The 19,877-nt window shown below is 39.7% G+C and overlaps 1 protein-coding gene across 1 annotated transcript; it reads left to right on the top strand.

Annotated features, from left to right (window-relative positions):
• The first annotated feature begins 1,091 nt into the window (after nt 1-1,091).
• Nucleotides 1,092-19,400, top strand: LOC110981204 (putative N-acetylated-alpha-linked acidic dipeptidase). Its single transcript, XM_087131246.1, has 18 exons — nt 1,092-1,509; nt 5,614-5,779; nt 6,497-6,643; nt 7,292-7,417; nt 7,754-7,934; nt 8,490-8,583; nt 9,307-9,405; nt 10,058-10,143; nt 10,470-10,589; nt 11,237-11,319; nt 11,815-11,878; nt 12,347-12,414; nt 13,112-13,206; nt 13,621-13,711; nt 13,844-14,102; nt 14,572-14,653; nt 16,698-16,790; nt 17,862-19,400. Exons 1-18 carry the CDS (start codon nt 1,271-1,273, stop codon nt 18,046-18,048), a joined length of 2,280 nt encoding a protein of 759 aa, XP_086987372.1. The 5' UTR covers nt 1,092-1,270; the 3' UTR covers nt 18,049-19,400.
• The last annotated feature ends 477 nt before the right edge of the window (nt 19,401-19,877 follow it).

Genomic DNA, 19,877 nt, shown 5'->3' on the forward strand with positions numbered 1-19,877 from the left:
CTATCATTGGTTGAACATAGCCGCGTTGGTCGGGATTGGAGTATTCATTTTGTTGGTAGTGACGCGACTGCAACGTTTGCGTTTCCTAGACTTTCGTTAACCTTTACAAACGCGCACTGGGTGGACAGATCTCGCGCATTGTGATTGGCTAACGCGTTGCAAACTCTTGGAGGTGTGCTGTTGTGAAACGCCCGTGTTATAAAGTCAAATCTACTATAATAACTTGAAAGGGCGACCTACTTTTCTCAGTACAGAGCACCTAGACTTTAGGATATTTTCTCAGATATTTACCTTACCAAAGACCACTGAACTATTAACGACCTGTCGAAACCTTGATCCCCTCTTGTGACTGTTATTTTCATGGCAGAAACCACACGGTTCCTTGCTGGTACATAGCAGATATAATTTCAAAAATATTTTCCAAAGATTACGTCCTAGCCTAATGTTGTCACATTCAAGTGGTACAATATTAAAGCAAGATGAAGGTTATATTACTATAATGGGATGAGAAATTGGAATTAATTCCAACCCTCTTCTAAACCAGTGGAATATTACCCTTCTACTTAGTGGCTTTACTAAGCGCAATACCGGCGCCGCGTTGTCAAACATTCAACTTCTTGACTTTTTTCGAAGTATTTGTGAGAATCTGCTCCAGATCTACCGCCTTTGTGTACAATGTTTGCGTTGCGTACGCCGCACATTCACGGTCAAACTGACGCAAGCTAAGCCGGACGTGCGTGACAACAAAGTTGTGTGTAATGGCAAAGTTCCCTGCAGTATCATTGGCAGTGAGTCAACATTGCTGGTTCATATAAAGGATGAACTCCGTATTTACGTACGGAGGCTCCTTATTGCCAAATTACTTGGATACTACGGATCATGCTTTCACGGAAACAGGGGTTATGGCGCTTTTCTCACATTGTTGCTAGTCTACATATTGGATTCTCAATCTAAGTCTAACTTACTGATAACATTAAAGTCACTGACAAAATGAAAAATAAAAAGCGACACGTTAAGGAGGGAGTTTTCAAGGATGTGTTCCAACTTAGAAGTGGTGGCACTTTGGGGACACTGTAAGTTTATGGGTCCGCGCACTCGTGCAATGTGTCACCCGCATGGCATGATATTCTGAGATCACAACAGCGAGCCATTGAAGTTTCTCGACAGCTGTTGCTCACATTCTGGGAGTCCGAGTTTTGCGGTATTTATGTGGTGAAGTGTTCACTCCAAGATCAGAGTTTCTTTTCAACCATTCGACCAACCAAACGAAATGAACCCCAAAGTGGTGATTGGGATCTCTGCAGCAGTGGTCCTGGCGGTGGGGATTGGCGTTGGTATTCTTCTTGGTCACTTCGTCACAGCGCCAGCCGCCGCAGACAGTGGAAAGCCCACAGCCACCGCGCCCACGGCTCCTGAGAGTTACCTGGAAGCGATCAGGGAACCTGACCCCAGCGTGAGTGGGAAGCTCATCAATGGTGTGGTGGCAGACAACATTCGATCAAATCTCCTGTGAGTATTTCGGACACAAAAAAGTCGTTATACAGCAGTTTTTGTTTTTTGCAATTGCAATGTTCAGCCATGGAGGAAGGCCATCCCCTCCTTCCTCCATGGTTCAGCAGATAACCTAGCCGTCATAGTAACATACTTTGACCTGGATTTGTTCCCGGCATTTTCAGCTTGTAACATCAAGTCATGACCCTCGCACATGTCGCTTATTTTATGGTGCAATCAGAATGAATCAAGTCAAACACTAAAGAACCCTCCTGTTAGCTAGTCACTTGTTACAAGAGCGCGAAATTATTGATAAATCAGCTAGATGTTATTCAAGGACGCACTGCTTTTTTTGTATACTGGTTACTGAAAAGTAGTACTGGGTTATTCCATGAGCTTGGGGCACAAGTTGTGACGGTGTCCATTGTTACGTGGGTTCCGTAAAATGAACAGCTATTTCCCTGCAGGTGGATTCCAAGTTATACATCTTGCAAGGCTGAATACAGAGGTGTGTGCTATTTTTACAGAGTAAATGACCTACTCTACTGGTCACGACAGATGGTAAAAGTTACCCATGTTACAAGGACACCATCACAAATTGTGTCCCAACCTCATGGAATAAAGTGACCCTACCGCCAAGTCCCATGCTTGGGGTCAATATGCAACCCAGCGGTTGGTACATGTAGCTATGTCGACAGTGCTTTTCATATGTGTACGCATACGGAAAACTTGCTTACTGCTGTGCTACCGACAAGGTCTTGCATTGGAGCTGCGTTTTTACTCTGTTTTTCTTCTTTGTCCTAATTTCGTCTTTTTGCACCCTTCAGACTGCTGATCACTTTACCTCTTGTAATAAAAATGTAAATTTCCTTCGACCAACCACTTGGTTGTGGGTGTGTTTGGGTTTATTTTGCCAACTTTTCTTTCCGTGACGGGTAGACTTCATAAGTTGTGTGCCTTGCGCGTTTTTTCATCAAGCGAAATTGTTGCTCTGTAATGTCAAGGCCATGCCTCTCTAATTTGGTTCATGTTAACGTTCAGCCACACGTACGCCGTCGAGTAGGGTGGCACTGTGCCTGATTTAAGACTTTTGCTCCTTATAATGACACAATTTCGATTTTTGGACTTCTTTGAATTCTATTCTAATTTTACCTCCAATAGCCTATTTAGGGACTACAGGGTTTTTCAATCATAAATATTTGACTAACTTTCTCCACATGAACATTCGTCATTGTGTCTACTGCTAAAATGCACCACTCGTTTGTCTTCTTTGTTCACAGTGTACTAGTATTTAAAAATGTTAAAAGCATGGGAACGAAACATTCCAAACCGGATTTAACGATAAGTTATCAATTCATTGGCGGATAATTGACTCTTAATCCATATATACACTTATAGTCTCTTTGGATTATTGATTAGTCAGTAATGGATACGTGTAACGTCTAAAACGATGTCTCAAAGTGGACAGCACTTTGAGCGCAGCAGTTTTCCCATCATTAAAGCTAAGCAGGCCTCAGGCTGAGATTTGGAGATCTGGAATGATTCGGTTTCTTCTTTTCCCTCAAGAAAAAAAGAAATGTGAAATTATGTAATTTTTCACAAGAAAGGTTAGAAAAATAGCAGTATTGGGGCTTTAAAAATGACGAGGCTCTGAAATGCATAATGAGACAATATTGGCATTTCACAATAGTGCGCCTCCAAGAGTTTTCAACTCGTTGGCCTATCACAATGGGCGAAATCTGTCGACCCCATGGCATTGGAAAATGGGCGATAGTTTTTGTTCGTTGTGATTGGCCAACATGTCTCAAACCTTTGGAGGCGCACTGTTGTGAATCGGCCGTATTGCATTGACTTTATTGGGGAGTCAGCAATCCTGTACCGAAAACGAGGCAAACCCTGAAACCAGTTTCTATTTGTAAATACTTGATGTTTGTAGAATCGTAGGACGCAGTCAAGAGACAGCATAGCTAAGCGCCATCGTGCTGTGATAAATAATTCTGAATGATTCCGATCAAACCGTCACATTGTTTTCCTTGTCAAAATGAGAAAAGTGAAAAGAGACTCGAGCCTTTAAAATCATATTGTTGTAGTCTGACTTTTTTCCATTTAAAAAAGCACTATTTTAACAAATACACGTGGCATAAATTGTGCGCACAAGAATCAGAGATGGCTTTATACAGCAAGACATCTCTGACTACCATTATTGGATGCCACTTTGGTTCTTTGAACAGGCAACTAAATGCAAGCAGCAGTCGTTGTAAATGCTTAAAAACCCACTAAACCAGCATATAAAACTTAACAACGCAGCAAGATAAGTGAAGTCAGTCATCCTGAGGGTTTGGTTATCAGCTTATTTTCCCAATGACTCTGAGTTTCGTGTTTGATATGACAACAATAAACCTACGTTGCCATTGTGTGCCAGGTTCGAAGTGTTTACACAAACCATGTACATTTAGATTGGACTAGAACTGGCCAAACCTTTGCCCCAAAGCTGATAATTCGGTGCCTACAGAAGTTTCGAAAGCGAGTACGGCAAGCAGTGATCCGAAACCATGATGCAGGCTTTCAGTGTACATGTACATGTACATACAGACATTGTGTGGTTGTTAAAGGCATCACGAAGTTCCAAAGCTCCAGGAATCGTCTAGAATTAAGGTCAATTCCCTCAGGGTAAACCAAGGACGGCATGGTGATTATATCCCTTACATCGATGAGTTTGGTATGAGATTGGCATGCAGCCTAGGTTTGTGACTCCCCAAAGATTGTCTCTTGACACATCGAATAAACTATTGCCAATTAATTAATTATTACTAACCATTTGACTATGGCTAGTAGCCTAATAACCAAAAGGCGCCCCAACAAACGCAAACACATTGTTGAATCCAGTCAATGTTATGCTTATTAACAGAAGGTTTTCTGAACACTTATTATTTTACCGTCTGATGCTTTCCAGTTTCCATCAACGAAAATCAATCAGGTTGCCATAATTATAATATTTATCTTTGAGAAGAATGTGCAAAGTCCATGATAACGATGCCATGCATATTCTGTACAATATTGTGTCTGTAAAATGTACCAGATGTGGTAGGAAGGCAGGCAAATGAAAACGGTTCACTACCCTAAAACTCGAGCCCGGTGTTTGGCCACTCTCACCGCCAGCTGGGGCTGATTCCGCCCCCTAAGAACTCAGCTGTGTCCTACTCAAGTTTTTTTTTTCCTTTTTTTTTTCTTTGAAACGCAATAGACGTGTACACGCACTACTTATTATTACAAATGTGAAGTTTGAAGTCAACCACACTAAGGTTTTGTTGTCATTTGAAGTTCAAGGCTAACTGTGTGCCAGCCCGCACTGTGCACCACAGTAGAAAAAGTATGCAGTGTTTGCTGACCCGTGTCAGAAATATAGAGGGATCCCAATACGACGCTTTTAGCGAGGATCTGCGCACTTTCGCGTTTGAAAACGAGGCTGTATGTGTCGGCTTCAATTCTTAATACAATCAGACGATTGAAAGTAAGGAGTTAAGACACAAAATACATAAAGGTATGTTAAATTCAGACTTTTCAGGCTGCACATTTTTGTGGAAGAGTCTTTCAGGATGACTCGACACGTAAAATCAAAAGAAAAAATAACGGCAATTTACCGCGAACTAACGCTCCCGCGATGGTCGTGTATCTGCATGTTCAGTGTACATGGTTTAAACTGAAGTGGCTTCACGAACCGGTTACTGCATGTACTGTGTCGACTGTACTCCGCGGGCGCGCGCGGGGCGAGGGGGTTCAACACAGAGAGCCTCAGTTTTGATGCGGATTTGCGCAGACGGCACTAATGTGAAATCCCTCTATTGGCGCTGCTCGAGAATGGTAGGGTCAATTTCTCAAACTTGGTGTCTAAATGACCGCAAAGAATTATTTTAAAAATTCCTAAAGGATCAGCTCGTAAACAAATGTGCAGTGGAGATACCGGGGAAAATGTTGCGGGGGATTAATTCCGGCTCCTTGGGAGATTAAGGAAGTATTACATGTGTAGGGGTGATGTGTACATACATGTACGACGTGTGCCGGTTTCGCTTGTTTTGGTCTTTGCTTTTGTGATTTCGTAGTGTTCGTATCTTCCTCTTCCAGGTATTTGTCGAACAAATCCCACGTAGCGGGCAGCGCTGTCAGCCTGGAACAAGCAGAATGGGTACGGGATAGCTGGCTAAGTCAAGGATTGGACTCGGCCAAAATTGTCACCTACCAAGTCCTGCTGTCGTACCCGCCGCTGACTGGCGAACCCAAACAAAACACGGTATTTATTACAGTTTACCATAGGCATTTGTGATTTCAGAGACAATAATGCAGAATACTTTTCACAGGTTGAGCTAGGAAGGCTTGTTTCTTGTGATATGAGTCTTCATTGGGGTTAAAATGAAATACAGTTGTATTAAATAAAATCATGTTGTTTCACATCAAAGGTCGGGAGAAAATCATTTTAGATCCTCTTCCACGTGGCCCGATATTTTTTTATAATTGAATGGCATGATGATAATTGCTAGGCAGATTTTTGGTTACAGTGCGTTTCACATCGCTTCTAATTGAACGGGGCGATAACTAAACTGATATGCTCACTGGACGTTAAACATTAAGACATGCGCAATATGCTTCACTATCAATTACCTTCATAGGCACAACAAGTGTAACACGTAACATTGAAGCGATCAACCGGAACAACCACAACCATGCAATAATTACCAGGAGACACAAAGCCAAAAAAGGAGGGAACCAAGTTACTTAATTAAACAGCGCACGAGGAAATAGTCTTAGTTTCCATCACTAGACGAATCAGGATCACAGCGGCTCGAACACGTAAAAAGAGGGCGCTGTCACAACAAATCACCTATGTTAAGTACCACAGACACATACCAAGCATATCCGATCGTAGCATCGCAAAAGGAGTCTTGGACCCAAGACTAATGCGGAGGTTAAACTTAATTTATTATACTTGTCCTGCAATATTATGTTACAGATTCAACTTTTGAATTCGGCTGGAGGATCAGTTGATCACACCACTCAGGAGCGAGAGCCACCACTGGAACCTGGCAATGATAACCCGGAAGTTGATCCTGATATCTTGGCACCGTTCAATGCGTACTCTCCAGCTGGAGAGATAGAGGTACGGGCAAAAACCTCGTGCATGTTTTATTTGTCTTTTTATGCAATGGAGATGGCGTCCTGTCAATACATAGAACTCTGTACAGGTATATTTGGATGGTGGTTTGATGAGTTGAGTTTGGATTAAGGGTATTTTGCTCAGTATCAATTGCAGTTTGATTCTAGTAGCTAGTAGAAATTTCATCCTGTCTTGCCCAATTTTCTTATTCAAAATTATTCAAAAGTGTTGTCAACTAGCCAAGAGTGGTCCAAACCCATCCCAGCGCTTTTCAGATTTTTGACAGAGGGAATATTTTTGGAAATGGTACTTTTTGGTACTTCCTGTAGCAAATTTATGATCAACTAAACATCACGTCAAAGTGGTCAAAAGGCTTCCTGGCCTTCCTGGTTTAGAGTTTGGTTTGAGTTATTTTCTACCGACCAATTAATCGTTTTACTCCTTTTATCCAGCTTTCTTGAAGGCTTTTTTACTTTTTAAGGAGGGATGGTTAAGGTTGGACTTAAACTTAAACGGGATCTTATTTGTGAACCAGTAGCGTGCTTTTGCACTTGCTATAGAGATTAAAAACAGCAGGAACTGGGTTCGAACATTAGACCCCGGAAACCTGTAAAAGCACCCAGTGAACAGATTTGTAATATTTGTGTGCAGGGTGATTTGGTGTATGTGAACTACGGTCGCGTGGAAGATTTTCAAGAGTTGGAGAGGGATTTGAGTATCGACGTCACAGGCAAGATATGCATCGCACGATATGCCAAAATCTACAGGGGTGATAAGGTAAGTTAGGGGTGAACTACCAAGAAACCATGGCGACGTAATTATGATTGACTCGGTGTTCAGATTGGTAACAGCAGAATCCTGATAGAAATCTTCATTATATTCCGTTGGAGATTTCAATGGCAACCTGCTGCGGTCTTTATGCTATTTCGTTTGTTTTACTGTTTGGGTTGTTTCTCGAGGATGAAATTATGACCGATTTTCTTTTTTTTTTTTTTTAGTAAAGGGAATCTTTTGTACTGACACAGCTTCTGGATAACCTTGATATCATTTCAATCTTATCAGTGTAACGATAAAGAGATTTTTCACTTTGAAGAACTCAACCATTCTTCCCAGGCTGCCAATGCCGAGAAGGCTGGGTGTATCGGTCTGATCTTGTACAGTGACCCGGGAGACTATGCTGTAGAGGGAGCAGCCGTCTACCCAGATGGCATCTACCTGCCGGGAACGGGCACTCAACGCGGCTCGCTGCTACTTGGCAGTGGTGATCCCCGTACACCAGGCTATCCTGCCGTAGGTAAGAGGAAAATGAATACACGCTGACTAATTGAACCGCACAAAATTTGTATCCAATGACTTTAATATCTAGGGGAGGTAAATCTGTCCCTCCAGAAAGTTTGCAAGCACCGCCACTTTAGAAACGGTTCCATCTCCCTTCTAACGGGGTGGTGTGGTGTGAGGATGGAGATTTCAAAAGCCATTTTTTTAGAACAGAAACCCCATTCTTCTCCCAACACTTAATTGGATACCCGACTCTTTTATTCACCAGTCGGTCGCATTCAAATAAAAGACAGATAAGATTGTTTTCATGGGAACCTTCACGAAAGTAGAACTAACAGTAAAAAAAAATCATAAAATGAGTATGTCCACTCTGTTGTATTACTTGCATTTCTTACATTTTAACGAGCCATTTTTAATTAACCAATTCTGTGTCCCAACAGCGCACTCCCAATTTAATGAAGTGGGTACAAGGTTATTTAGACGCTCCAGCTCGGCACTGCTGCAGACATGCGCATATGCTTTGGTCTCAAACTAATTCTTACACTTAACCAATTTTCTCCTTCACTGATAGAATCGGCTTACCGGGTACCAATGAATAATGTGACTGGCATTCCAGGCATCCCAGTACATCCCATCGGATACAACGACGCAGCAGTGTTTCTTAGGTTGGATTGTTAAAAAAAGCTCTTTGCAGTAATGCTGCCCCTATTACAATAAAAAAGTAAAAAAAAAATATATTAGTTGAAAAGGAAAAAATGAGAAAGACAGCACTTCCTTAGTCTACGCATGTAGACCACTATTATTTATTTAGTCTTCTATCACACAGCCGCTTTTTACTGTACTCCCCTGAAGTTTAATCAACTCAAGTATGAGTCTCCCCAGGACGTTTTCTAGGAGAATTGCAAACCACTTTTTTTGAGTAGGAAAAAAGGGTTTTTTGAAAGCATATTGGTTTTTTCATCCCTTTTGTCTCTTTTTCATATACCTTTCAATTTTCCCAATATTTTTAGTGACACATTTAGAATTTTTTTCCTGGGGCAAGTAACCCTTTGAACCTGCGACATTGGTGAACTCACAAACCGAAATGTTCATTAGTGTGATGCTCTTATTTGTTAAAGTTGAAATACAAATTTTTAATGTAATGATATAAAGAATATAGAGGAAGAGGTTTTTTTCTTTTAAACTTCTAGAGTTTCGGTATTGCAAAGCATATCAGAGAAATATAGAAGGACTGCATAGCACCGTGATCAGAATATTAACTAAGAATATAATATCAAATCAGTGCACTGACAAATCCAGAGCACTGATTTTATATTACATTCTTGTTCATATTGCAAAGCATATCAGTTGTTTTGATAGAAAACAATATTCTTGTCAATTTATTTCAGCATAATGGGTGGCAACTCAGTAAAACCAGAATGGGCTGGCAATTTGCCGGGTTTAACTTACCGCTATGGACCCGGTTTCAATGCCGACAATGTTAACAAGTAAGTAAACATTGACGGTTCTCCTGAGATGTTTGTGTTTACTTTTAGGGTGACATGTGTAATGACAAACAAATTATGAATGTTTATAAGTGCTTTGCCTCTGTAAAAAAACATTTCATCTGTCACCTCATGTATTCAAATTATTCTTACAATTGCACAAATGTAAAACATTTCTTATTTGACCCGCATAAATGCTCTTATGTTCCAACAAACAGCCCTGGCGCATTTACGTTCGCCATTGTGTGAAATAGATTCGTGCCCGAAACGCTAAAGCACCTCCCACCGGTTGTGCAATGCTACACTTGTTACCGTCTCTACATTATTTTCGTCTTTCTTACTGGGGATGAAAGATATCTTGTTTATGCAATGAGGACAGGAATCGGTCAGGTAAAGTTCTATTAGAACAAATAATTCAATGATTCAGTGACATGTGATCAACGATCCACCAATCAGATGGCGGGATTTATACTCTTGTATAATCTTTCATAATGTGTCAGCAAATAATTCTTTACGGGTTTGATCAACATGGTGCAAAGGAAATCAAATTTATGTTGTTACAAGACGACAGCCCCACGAAGTAGAGGTTGATATTCGACTGATAATTTACAGGACTTCAAACCCCGTTTCATTAATGTTTGCATTTTTTTCACAGGAAGGTAAAGATGAATATTTACAACGAGAATCGTATGGCAAATGCATACAATGTTATCGGAACTATCAAAGGGAACGTTGAACCAGGTAATTGTTATTAAATAGTATAATAAACTTGTATTGAAATAACTGTGCATTGGAAGAGAATGCAAAAAAATGAATTGTTATTATTAGTTACATAAATCTGTATTACATAATAGACTGACAATTCTAGATAGAAGACCCCAGTGCAGTGATCAAAACTAAACTCGAGCCCGGTATTGTCAAATATCTGAACAAGTAAGGAGTTTTTGTGATTGAAGGTGAGGATGAATACCAACTTCTACATTTTCCCCACCCAAATACATCATAGCTAGTCACGAATAAAATGCACAGATCTTAAAAAGTCGTTTGCCTACATTTTACGGATCCAGATCGTTACATAATAATTGGTAACCATCGAGATGCCTGGGGTTACGGCGCCATTGATCCTTCGAGTGGTACGGCCTGTCTGTTGGAAATTAGCCGAGTCATGGGAAGACTCCTCAAAGATGGTATGGATTCCAGTAGTTGTCTTGATACAATTCTGTTACTGAAAAGGCAGATGGCAGTAACATAAAACTCTTTAGCTGCAAATTTGTAGCTGTAAATTTAAAGACGCTTAACTGTTGCAGTGTGATTCATAGCGGCTATTACTGCGGTGGTACAACTCTAGCAGGCAAACAGTACACGCACGTTGCATGCCTCTTCGACCAATCCGCCTTGAGCTAAAGCACCCACATCAGTTGAAAAAAGCCAAGAGGGCGGGGAAAGTTCATTTTGTTGGTAGCAATGCAGCCGCAACGCATGCATTTCATAGCCGTTTGTGAACCAAAGCATTGAAGTTCCCACAAAGGACCCTGTTACCAGGAATATTGCCCCCCTTTTCTTTCTTTTTTCTTTTTTTTTCTTTTTTTTTGGTCTTTCGCGGGGTTTGTCGTGATCAAGCAAATGAACATTCGCACCAAACGTTAAAACGCCCCTGTAAGGGCGGTGCCACCGCAATTAGGAGGCTCCTTTGGATTAGTCCTGCAAAAGGAATAAGGATACTAAGGATAGCAAACGAAAGTTAAGTTTAAAAACTGACAGAATGAAGTGTCTGGAAATGTAATTTAGAGAACAATTGAAAAACTTACTTTTGCGTGGTACACTGACACTGCAGGTTGGAGACCACGCCGTACGATCATGTTTGGCAGTTGGGGAGCCGAGGAGTTTGGCCTGATTGGCTCTAATGAATGGGTTGAGGTAAAGCAAATCACTTATTTCAAAGAATGGCGAAACAAATAAACTTACTGTCCCATCAATGAGGAAGGATACCAAATATCCAATAATAAGTCCAGCAAATTTATACTTTTGCATTTGGACTAAAAAAGATACTCATTTTTCTCATAGCGTTTGAGCCATTTGGCCTAACCGAAAGCATACTTTTCGACTGGGAAAGCACGGTACTACTAAACCTACAAACGAACTTTTGCAATCAATTAAGACTTGAATAAAATAATAAACAAACAAACTTTGCACTCTCAGAAATACTATTTTTTAATACTAATTTTTCATATGTAAATAGCCAATAACTAACCTTGATTGTCATGGAAACGAAAGCACTTTTTATTTCACGGCATAGGGTATCAAATCGTGCTATGCAGATGACTTTTGACGTGTTTTATATTGTACCACCGTGTCTTTTAAAGAAAAACAGCTGATACACAGCGATTTCTCTTTTAAAATATTCAATAACAGGAGTATGCCAAGAATCTTGGAGCAAGGGCTGTGGCTTACCTCAATTTGGATATTGCTGTGCATGGTTGGTACCCCATTTATCTGCCTCTCAGCGTTCACAACTGTACTGCTCTAGCATGTCATACACTAAAAGGGAATGCATGATTCGATATGTTTCATTCGTGTACCAATTTTTGATTGGTTCAACCTGAAATAAGAAAGGACTTTTCTTGATTAAATACCACCCCTTCTTTTTTATTGACGAGGTGCATTTTGTTCATGGACAAAGAATGAGCATTTTCATCAATGCATTTTACTGAGGGGAGGACTTACATAAGAAGGGCTGGTAACTTCCCAAAATGCATAAATGAAATGAAGACGGAAATTGAACCCCCCAATAAAAGAAAAGTAGCATTGCGCTTGCAATAAACAGTGCAAAAAATTGACTAGTATTTTTCGGAACAAAATGTAAGTTTGCTGTTGGTTGCTCCAAAGTTTGCATTATCAATGTAAACTACAATCAAATTGAAAATATACATTTTAATTTCAACAGGCACCTTTGTGGTAGAAGTTGCTGGAACCCCCAACTTGTATAATGCAATTTATCGAGCTGCGATGAAGGTAGGCATCTTCACCGCTTACGATACATAACCAAATATATTGGTATCAATTCCCACCCTATCCGACTACCCACCGCTACTTATAAGTGAGGCCTGTGCAGCAAAATGGCCATGCTCTAACTGTGATGCTAATATATTATCGTATGATGCAATACAGGCATCTTTGTGGTAGATCACGAAAAATTGCAAGCAGAAGGCTTAAACAAGCCTCACCTATACGTTTGCCTTCTGTATTGCATCATACGATAATATATTAGCATCAAAGTTAGAGAATAGCTATTTTGCTGCATAGGCCTCATTTATAAGTAGCGGTGGGTAGTCGGATTGGGTGTTATTCCAAAATATGTTATTTGCACAACCACATAATACGTGTGATTTCCATTCGACAGTTTGAAAGCATCATTTGCAAAACGGTAAGGTAAGTTCACTTTGTCCCTATGCTGGAAAACTTTTCCTTTTCATGGTGAAATTTTACGGAGTTATTTTGGTTGTTTTACAATATCTGTATAGAACCGCTCGAATGAGCGCTCTCTTGTCTTGTATACTAATCATATTCCTCTTGACGAATTGAGTGTAGTGTGTAAAGTGTTTTTTGAGAAGTTATGATTTACTCATTTTATTACACTCTAATTTGTGGTGCAACTATATCTTTACACGCGTTCTGACAGACATCTCTTTTGCTCTGTTCTACCTGTAAGGTTCCCGATCCCAAGCCTGAAGGTAATCGGCAAACCTTGTACGATACCTGGAAGGAACGAGATCTTGTGGGAAACACTGTTGACGGTCATCCCCAGTAAGTCCCGTGTGAAAGTTTCCAAGTCTCTTAACACGTACTGTATTTGTATACATCTCTCGGAGCATTCTTAGCAAAGCTTGAAATAATTATCTTTTAACAGTCTTGGTAATCAACTTTAATACGAAATAAAATATTTGTTACCATTAATGGATAACGTCGTTTTACCGTACATAATCTGGCATGGTTTTCAGCAAAACTGTTACATGCGTTTATGATTACGCGACTTCTTTTCTGCATAAAGTGCAGTGTTAATATCTTTCCAGAGTTTGACAACCAATGCCATTATTTGTGGCCTTAAAATGTGCCCGATTTAAGTCACTTGTAAAAGGTGCGAGCCTGCATTTAATGCATTCATTCTGAAAACAGAAACATATTGGAATAGTTCTGAAAATTACTGGTTGTCTTTGTTAGCATTGGTACGCTGGGATCTGGAAGTGATTACGCGCCATTTTTACAGCTTGCTGGAATTTCTGCGGCGGATTTCACCTACACCTATGACAAGGTAAATAAAACAAGTCGTACTTCGCGCAACTGTAAATTGTAACTACACAATATAATGTTAGCATACAACATTTTTAAAAATATTTGTGGATAATGAAGTTTTACCTATTGTTTCTTTCTGCTATGAAAACAGAAAAACATAAAGATATCAGGATATCCGATGTACCATTCTGTGTACGAGACTTTCAAACTGGTTGACTTGTACTACGATCCTGGCTTTGTCTATCACCGTGCTATGGCTCAACTGCTTAGTGAAATGGCGCGTAACCTTGCCGAGGAGGTGAAACTGCCTATGGACGTGGCTGTGTATGCTGAATATGTTCAGGAATACTATCAAAATCTACGTGGGGGATCTGTTGGCCAGAAAATGATAGCTGAGGGCATCTTGTTCGGTACGTACACCTATGGCCCAAATGTCTGTTTGCCATTAGCAGGACACAGACAAAATTTAGGGATCAAAGAATGAGCCAGTTCGATATATCGAAAAAGCAAGGTCAGTTGGAAACTAAGCACACGCCCGGCCTGAGTCCGTGAAGGGCTGCGCTGATTGGGCAGAATTGGCATGCGCGTTCAAATCACATCGGACGTTTCATTTTTGGCCTGCGCAGTTGGACCACCGGACAGGCTCATTGGACTGCTATGGTTTCACATTCTGATGCTTCGGATTTGTGGGAGCAGGTAGAATGTGGTAGCAAAACGCCTGCCTAATAATGGCAGTTGGCTATCAGAAGGACACCAAATAACACAACCATGAAGAGTGTTGGTTTAGTCCTCACATAACACTGGGGGTGTTAAATTCCCCCCCCTCAAGTTTTTGCAGTACACCTAACACTGAAAGGACACCTGTTATTCCACTTTCAGATGACATGCAGTCAGCAGTTAATAATCTGACCGATGCCGCCAACAAATTCAGAGAGAGAGTTGAATCAGCAGATAAAACTGAGTAAGATCAATTGCATTTTGGTCTCAGTGTGTTCCTTTGTTGTTTTCAACATTGCAACCACTTTAAACACCTAGAAGCACGTGTGATTTAATACTTGCTGGGCCTGAGATGTTCAAATGAAACGATATGGACCCCAAGAGTCCATAAGATGATAGGCAATAATTTTGGAGTGCGAAACTTTATTTGCTTGAATTGTTAGTTGGGTACATAAAAAGCATTCGCCTGCACTTACGTATGAGTTACTGGTTGCTTCAAATAAACAGTGCAAGTAACCAAACTTTTGCTGGATTATTGCCAATACTTACACAGCAATAAATTGCCAAAGAAAAGAAAATCTGCCATTGCGGTGGTTAAAAAAATCTATTTTCAAGATGTATTTTTGCGTTGGGGAGATGCTAATTATATATAACAGGTTTGCCCTTACCCAACGTATATTAATAAGCACTGTATGCTCAGTGCTTGTCCGAGAGCTTGCGAAAAACCTCACAAGCTTACTCGGGTGGGATTCGAACCCATGACCTCCTGCTTACTAGTGCAGATGTGCAACGTATATTAATATACGTTGGGGGGCAAACCTGTTATATATAAAAAAATCTAGAAATTTTCTGTGCAAAAATCAGTGCAACTTTGAGATTCAGTGCTTAGGATGACATCATAGTTCTGCTCATGAATATGCAAATACCATTAGCATAAAACCAAAACAGCATCAAGATATGGATTAAAATTGAAAAACAAAAGTTTAAAATTAGATTAATTGAAACCCAAAGATGCAATTTCAAGGGTTTTTAGTAAACTTTATAAAAATATTTCTATTTCCTGGTTCCTTTAAATCTTAAAGTAACCTATTACTCAACTATATAGGTCTATGTTTTTGAGTCATTATAACACAAGTTCAGCAAATACAATTGACCTTTGTAAGGGTTACGTCGTTCATGGAGAGAATCAGAAACCACGGATTTCATCTCTAAAATGAGTTTGCCTCTTTAATACCCGTATTTGAAATTGCACATGATTCAAAAGACATCTGAAAACTGTTCTTAGTTCTGATTTATGTCAGATTTAAGCATCCATCCGACACGGGGTCCTATTTGTGAAAGTAACGTTCCAACTTGTGTTAAGGTCTTGTACGCAACTCAGGTTTTTCACTCACCTTTTTTGTAATGTGTTTCGCGTATTTGTCTCTATTTAATCTATTCATCAGAAGTGCTTCGACTCCTTGGTAGTTATTGTTTTTCTTATTTTGGTTTCATTTCAGTATTTATGTTTCACAAACTGTACCAGGCTTTGAATAAGCTCATGTTTCTTCTTGGTGCCTAGATAACTCACCACCTGTTGCCATTGTCATTGTATATTTAGTGGTGACAAATGGAAAATAAACATCCTATCCAGGACCAATCCATTCCTTACCCTTTCACCTGCTGCATACGTCCAAAACAAAAACACCATCATATTAGCGTCAGTATTTATAAAATTAATTTTCTACACATATTAAATACGCATGGGATGGAACTAGCCTTTTGTTGAATTGATTTTAGTCAGGGATATCCACGGCAGGAATGCAGACAGTGATAAGAAATAATTCAGATTCACGTATGTTTGAATTTTTAGGTACATATTTGGTATTAGATTCGAGGCCTTTAGAAAACATTTTCCAAGGATTAATTAAACAAATATGCTCCCAGTGATAAAAAATACTGTTACATATTTTTAACCACATTTCAAGATTTCTTTAAGAGTAAAGCGTACGTTTTAATCTTATATTCACAACAAGGACGAATTTGTATCTGCTTGTCCCCGTTCGCGGTAAACTTACCTATTTTCTGCTGCCTCATCATGTACAAACAATTTCAAAGAGGTGTCAGGAAAGCTCTCAAGCTTAACATTAGGAATTTACCATCGCAACAGAAAAGTGATCCCCAACTTAATTTTTCTTTGTCCCAGCCAGAGCCGTCCGCCGTTCCCAATGTGAGCTCTCCCCACTTCACATCCTCGCTTAAAACGCTAAGAAAATGATTAAGATTTAATGTGGGATTTTTTTTTGCAGTGTGATGCTGGTGCGCAGGCTTAACGATCAGCTGACCCTATTTGAAAGAACTTTCAGTGACCCACAAGGCCTTCCGGATCGACCATTCGTCAGGTAAGACTGAGCCTACAAAAAACTACACACTTATTGTCTGTTAACGTTGGATAATTTGAACACTGGTGAATAATAAATTGTTCAGCTTATTCATCAATTCAATAACAATATTCAAGGACACGCAGCTCTGTACTGAAGGAAGTAAATTCAGAGACGAATTTTAGCTTCAGAAATCAGGCTTTCATCAGTGGAAATCAGTAAACTTAACAATCATGCATGGAATACATTCCGAGCACGAATAGCATACTGCAGCTTGGGCACTGGCATGCATGGTGGCCTGACTTTCTCTTAAAGACTGTCTTCTTTCGGTTCTTTTCTTTTCTTTTTCATGCATAAATCTCCTCGGTTTTGCATCAGTTTTGTAATGCGCCTTTGATTACTTCGGTGGAAAGGGCGCTCTATAAATTCCAAATTGTTTTTATTATAGCTGATATTAAAAATAAAGGTGTAGATATATATGGACAGCTACAGTAATGCTCTAATATTGAAAATTAAATCCAGGAACTGCAATCGACCAGTTTGCCATCTTGCACGGGAAATTATCCAGCACTGTTAAGTTTACCCTTAAAATTCATTTTTGCACTATATTATCCATCGACGTGACGTCACTTATAGTGGTTTTCAAAGAAATAATGTAAGACACAGCGCCCCTTAAATTGAATGCAAAAGGCTAACGAATCAGTATTTCTGGGCTAAATATCGTCTATGAAATACTAATACCCTACAACAAATCTTTGTCGTCTGCACTAGTAAGCTGGAGGTCGTGGGTTCGAGTCCCACCCGAGTACGCTTGTGGGTTTTCAACAAGCCTTTGGGGCATACACTGAGCATACAGTGTTAAATACACGTCGGGCAGGGGAAAAAACAAAATTAATTTACGTCTCCCCGGCGCAAACTCATCTTTGAAATAAATCGTTGTCATGTCACTCTATGGATATCATGTCCGAATAGTTTCCCTAAACACACCAATTACTTATTGGCTGGTCTTGCAACTGGAGGTCTTTAATATTCAGATAAGCAGTACCTTTTGGACATCAGCTTTACATACACTTGTCTTGGTGATATTTCCAGACACATCGTCTTTGCACCCAGCAGCAGAGATAATTACGCCAGCGACAAGTTCCCAGGGATTGTGGATGCCATGTTTGACATTGATAACAATCCGGACCCAGAAAAGTGGAACATTGTAAAGAAACAGCTTTCCGTCGCTGTCTTCACTATTCAGTCGGCAGCTACCGCTCTTATGGAAGTGGCTTAGTAAGAAGTATTAACTTCACTCCCGCATTGCACTTCGTTTTAGTTTGTTGAAGTTGTCAGATACATACTGATTCAGTGCTGTAATGTAACAGGCTGTAATGTTGACGAACAGTTGGATGACCGTTTTTAAAAGTGTTAAAGTTGCCCGAAATGTGTAAAATACTGATACTAGGACAAGTACGAGGCAATATACACGTAGTTACTGTGGAGTAGCAAACAACATTCTCTACAGAGTGAAAAACTGCTACCCTACAGCTTTTAATTATACTATTATAAAAGAATCTGCTGATTAGAGATATCATGAAAACAAGATTCCGACGCTCTTTAAACGGTGTGCAGTAAGAGGTTTTGTAATTATAGTGAGATAGTATTGAGATATGTTAAGTATTTTTGAAATATATTGATCACGTCAAGAATAGATTGTCGATCATTGCACACGTCTGGAATCAGCATTGGAATACTAGCCAGCTCACTGCAATAACTGATTGCAGTTAAAATTGATACCAACAATTGCATATTGGGAAGACTGATCGTTGATATTCACTATATATTCCAAGGGTATTAAATTAACTCCACGGTGTTTGCAGTGACGTGTGATAAAGTAGACAGCAGAGTGGCGTAGCATATTTAGTGAGAAACTAGCCAACGTAACGATACGGAGGCTGTTGCAAAAGATAACGCCAACAGCATTCCAATGATCATTAACTATACAGTCATGTACCTCCGGTTGTATATCCTTTTTCTCTTCTACTTTTTTCGTAGTTCATTTTCTTTGGAGCCTTATGTCTTTTGATTGGAATATACCATTTAATGAGTATCCTGTTTAACCGTAATGCAATTTTCTCTTTGAAATAGTTAAAATTTGCAGTGACGAGATATAACCTATTTTTATTGTAGCTTATTGGAAGATGTACAAATAATTTCTTCATTTGGTTGCAGCAATAGACTTGTGTTTTAGAAGCATGACTTAGAACACGACTTTGCTTTTTGGTGGAAAGTCACAGTCATTCGGTGGTATAATATTCATTTCAAAACGTCTTTTTGGATTTTTTGATATTAACCCTTTTCTTCGTTTATTCTGATTGAAAATGATACTGTAAAGATGTTTCCAAAGGATATCTGGACATAACTTTACAGACAAATCCGAGGAGACGCCAGTCCTGTGGGCCAGTGACACACTGAAGCAAGTCAAAACCCTATTGGTAGGAGAGGAATATACCGCTTGCTTGCAAACAGAATGGCCCCGCAGTAATGGTTTCTATTTCTTTTTATTTGTCTATTTTTCTGTAATACGTTTGCCGATCTATTACCATTTGCTTTCAAATGAAATAAAATAAGTTGTGGTAGACATTAGTTTGAATAAATTGTTATACACCTCTATCATAGGGCAGTCATCTTGCTTTTCAACCATTCAAAGCAACGTAACTAAACTGAGGCTGGAAGGAAAATTAGCCCTTTCCCTTCAATTGGTATGTGAGGTTGTGTTACTATTGCCAGTGGGTATACAGGGAACAAGACAAATATGGCAACTCTATGGGGAGGGGGATGGGCCATTAATTAAATCACCCCCACACTTTACCATCAACGACACAGATTTTATCGGCGAAGGCATTTTGCATTGAGCGCAGAGAAGGACAAGTAGTGGACATGATCAGATGTGCACAGAAACTTCCTTGTGCACTGAAGTTTTCAACCAATTTGTTTAACAGTAATGGCAACCGGAGTTCTGACTTTACAAGTAAATAAATCGTGTCCGTTCCAATTCTAAGTGATCCTGTTTTTACCAGTTTTGATTGCCAGGTGAAACCTGTTTCCCATAGAGAAAAATAG

Source organism: Acanthaster planci, linkage group LG21 (genome assembly GCF_054643075.1).
Source record: "Acanthaster planci isolate LZ-2023a linkage group LG21, COTS_SCS, whole genome shotgun sequence".
NCBI classification, from domain to species: domain Eukaryota; kingdom Metazoa; phylum Echinodermata; class Asteroidea; order Valvatida; family Acanthasteridae; genus Acanthaster; species Acanthaster planci.

What these genes read in the sequence shown, in the direction of transcription:
- LOC110981204 (XM_087131246.1), top strand. Translation starts at nt 1,271, where the DNA reads ATGAACCCCAAAGTGGTGATTGGGATCTCTGCAGCAGTGGTCCTGGCG. An exon ending in GGGAAGACTCCTCAAAGATG is followed by an intron (nt 10,590 to 11,236) that starts GTATGGATTCCA and finishes CTGACACTGCAG; the next exon opens with GTTGGAGACCACGCCGTACG. An exon ending in CCGGATCGACCATTCGTCAG is followed by an intron (nt 16,791 to 17,861) that starts GTAAGACTGAGC and finishes TGATATTTCCAG; the next exon opens with ACACATCGTCTTTGCACCCA.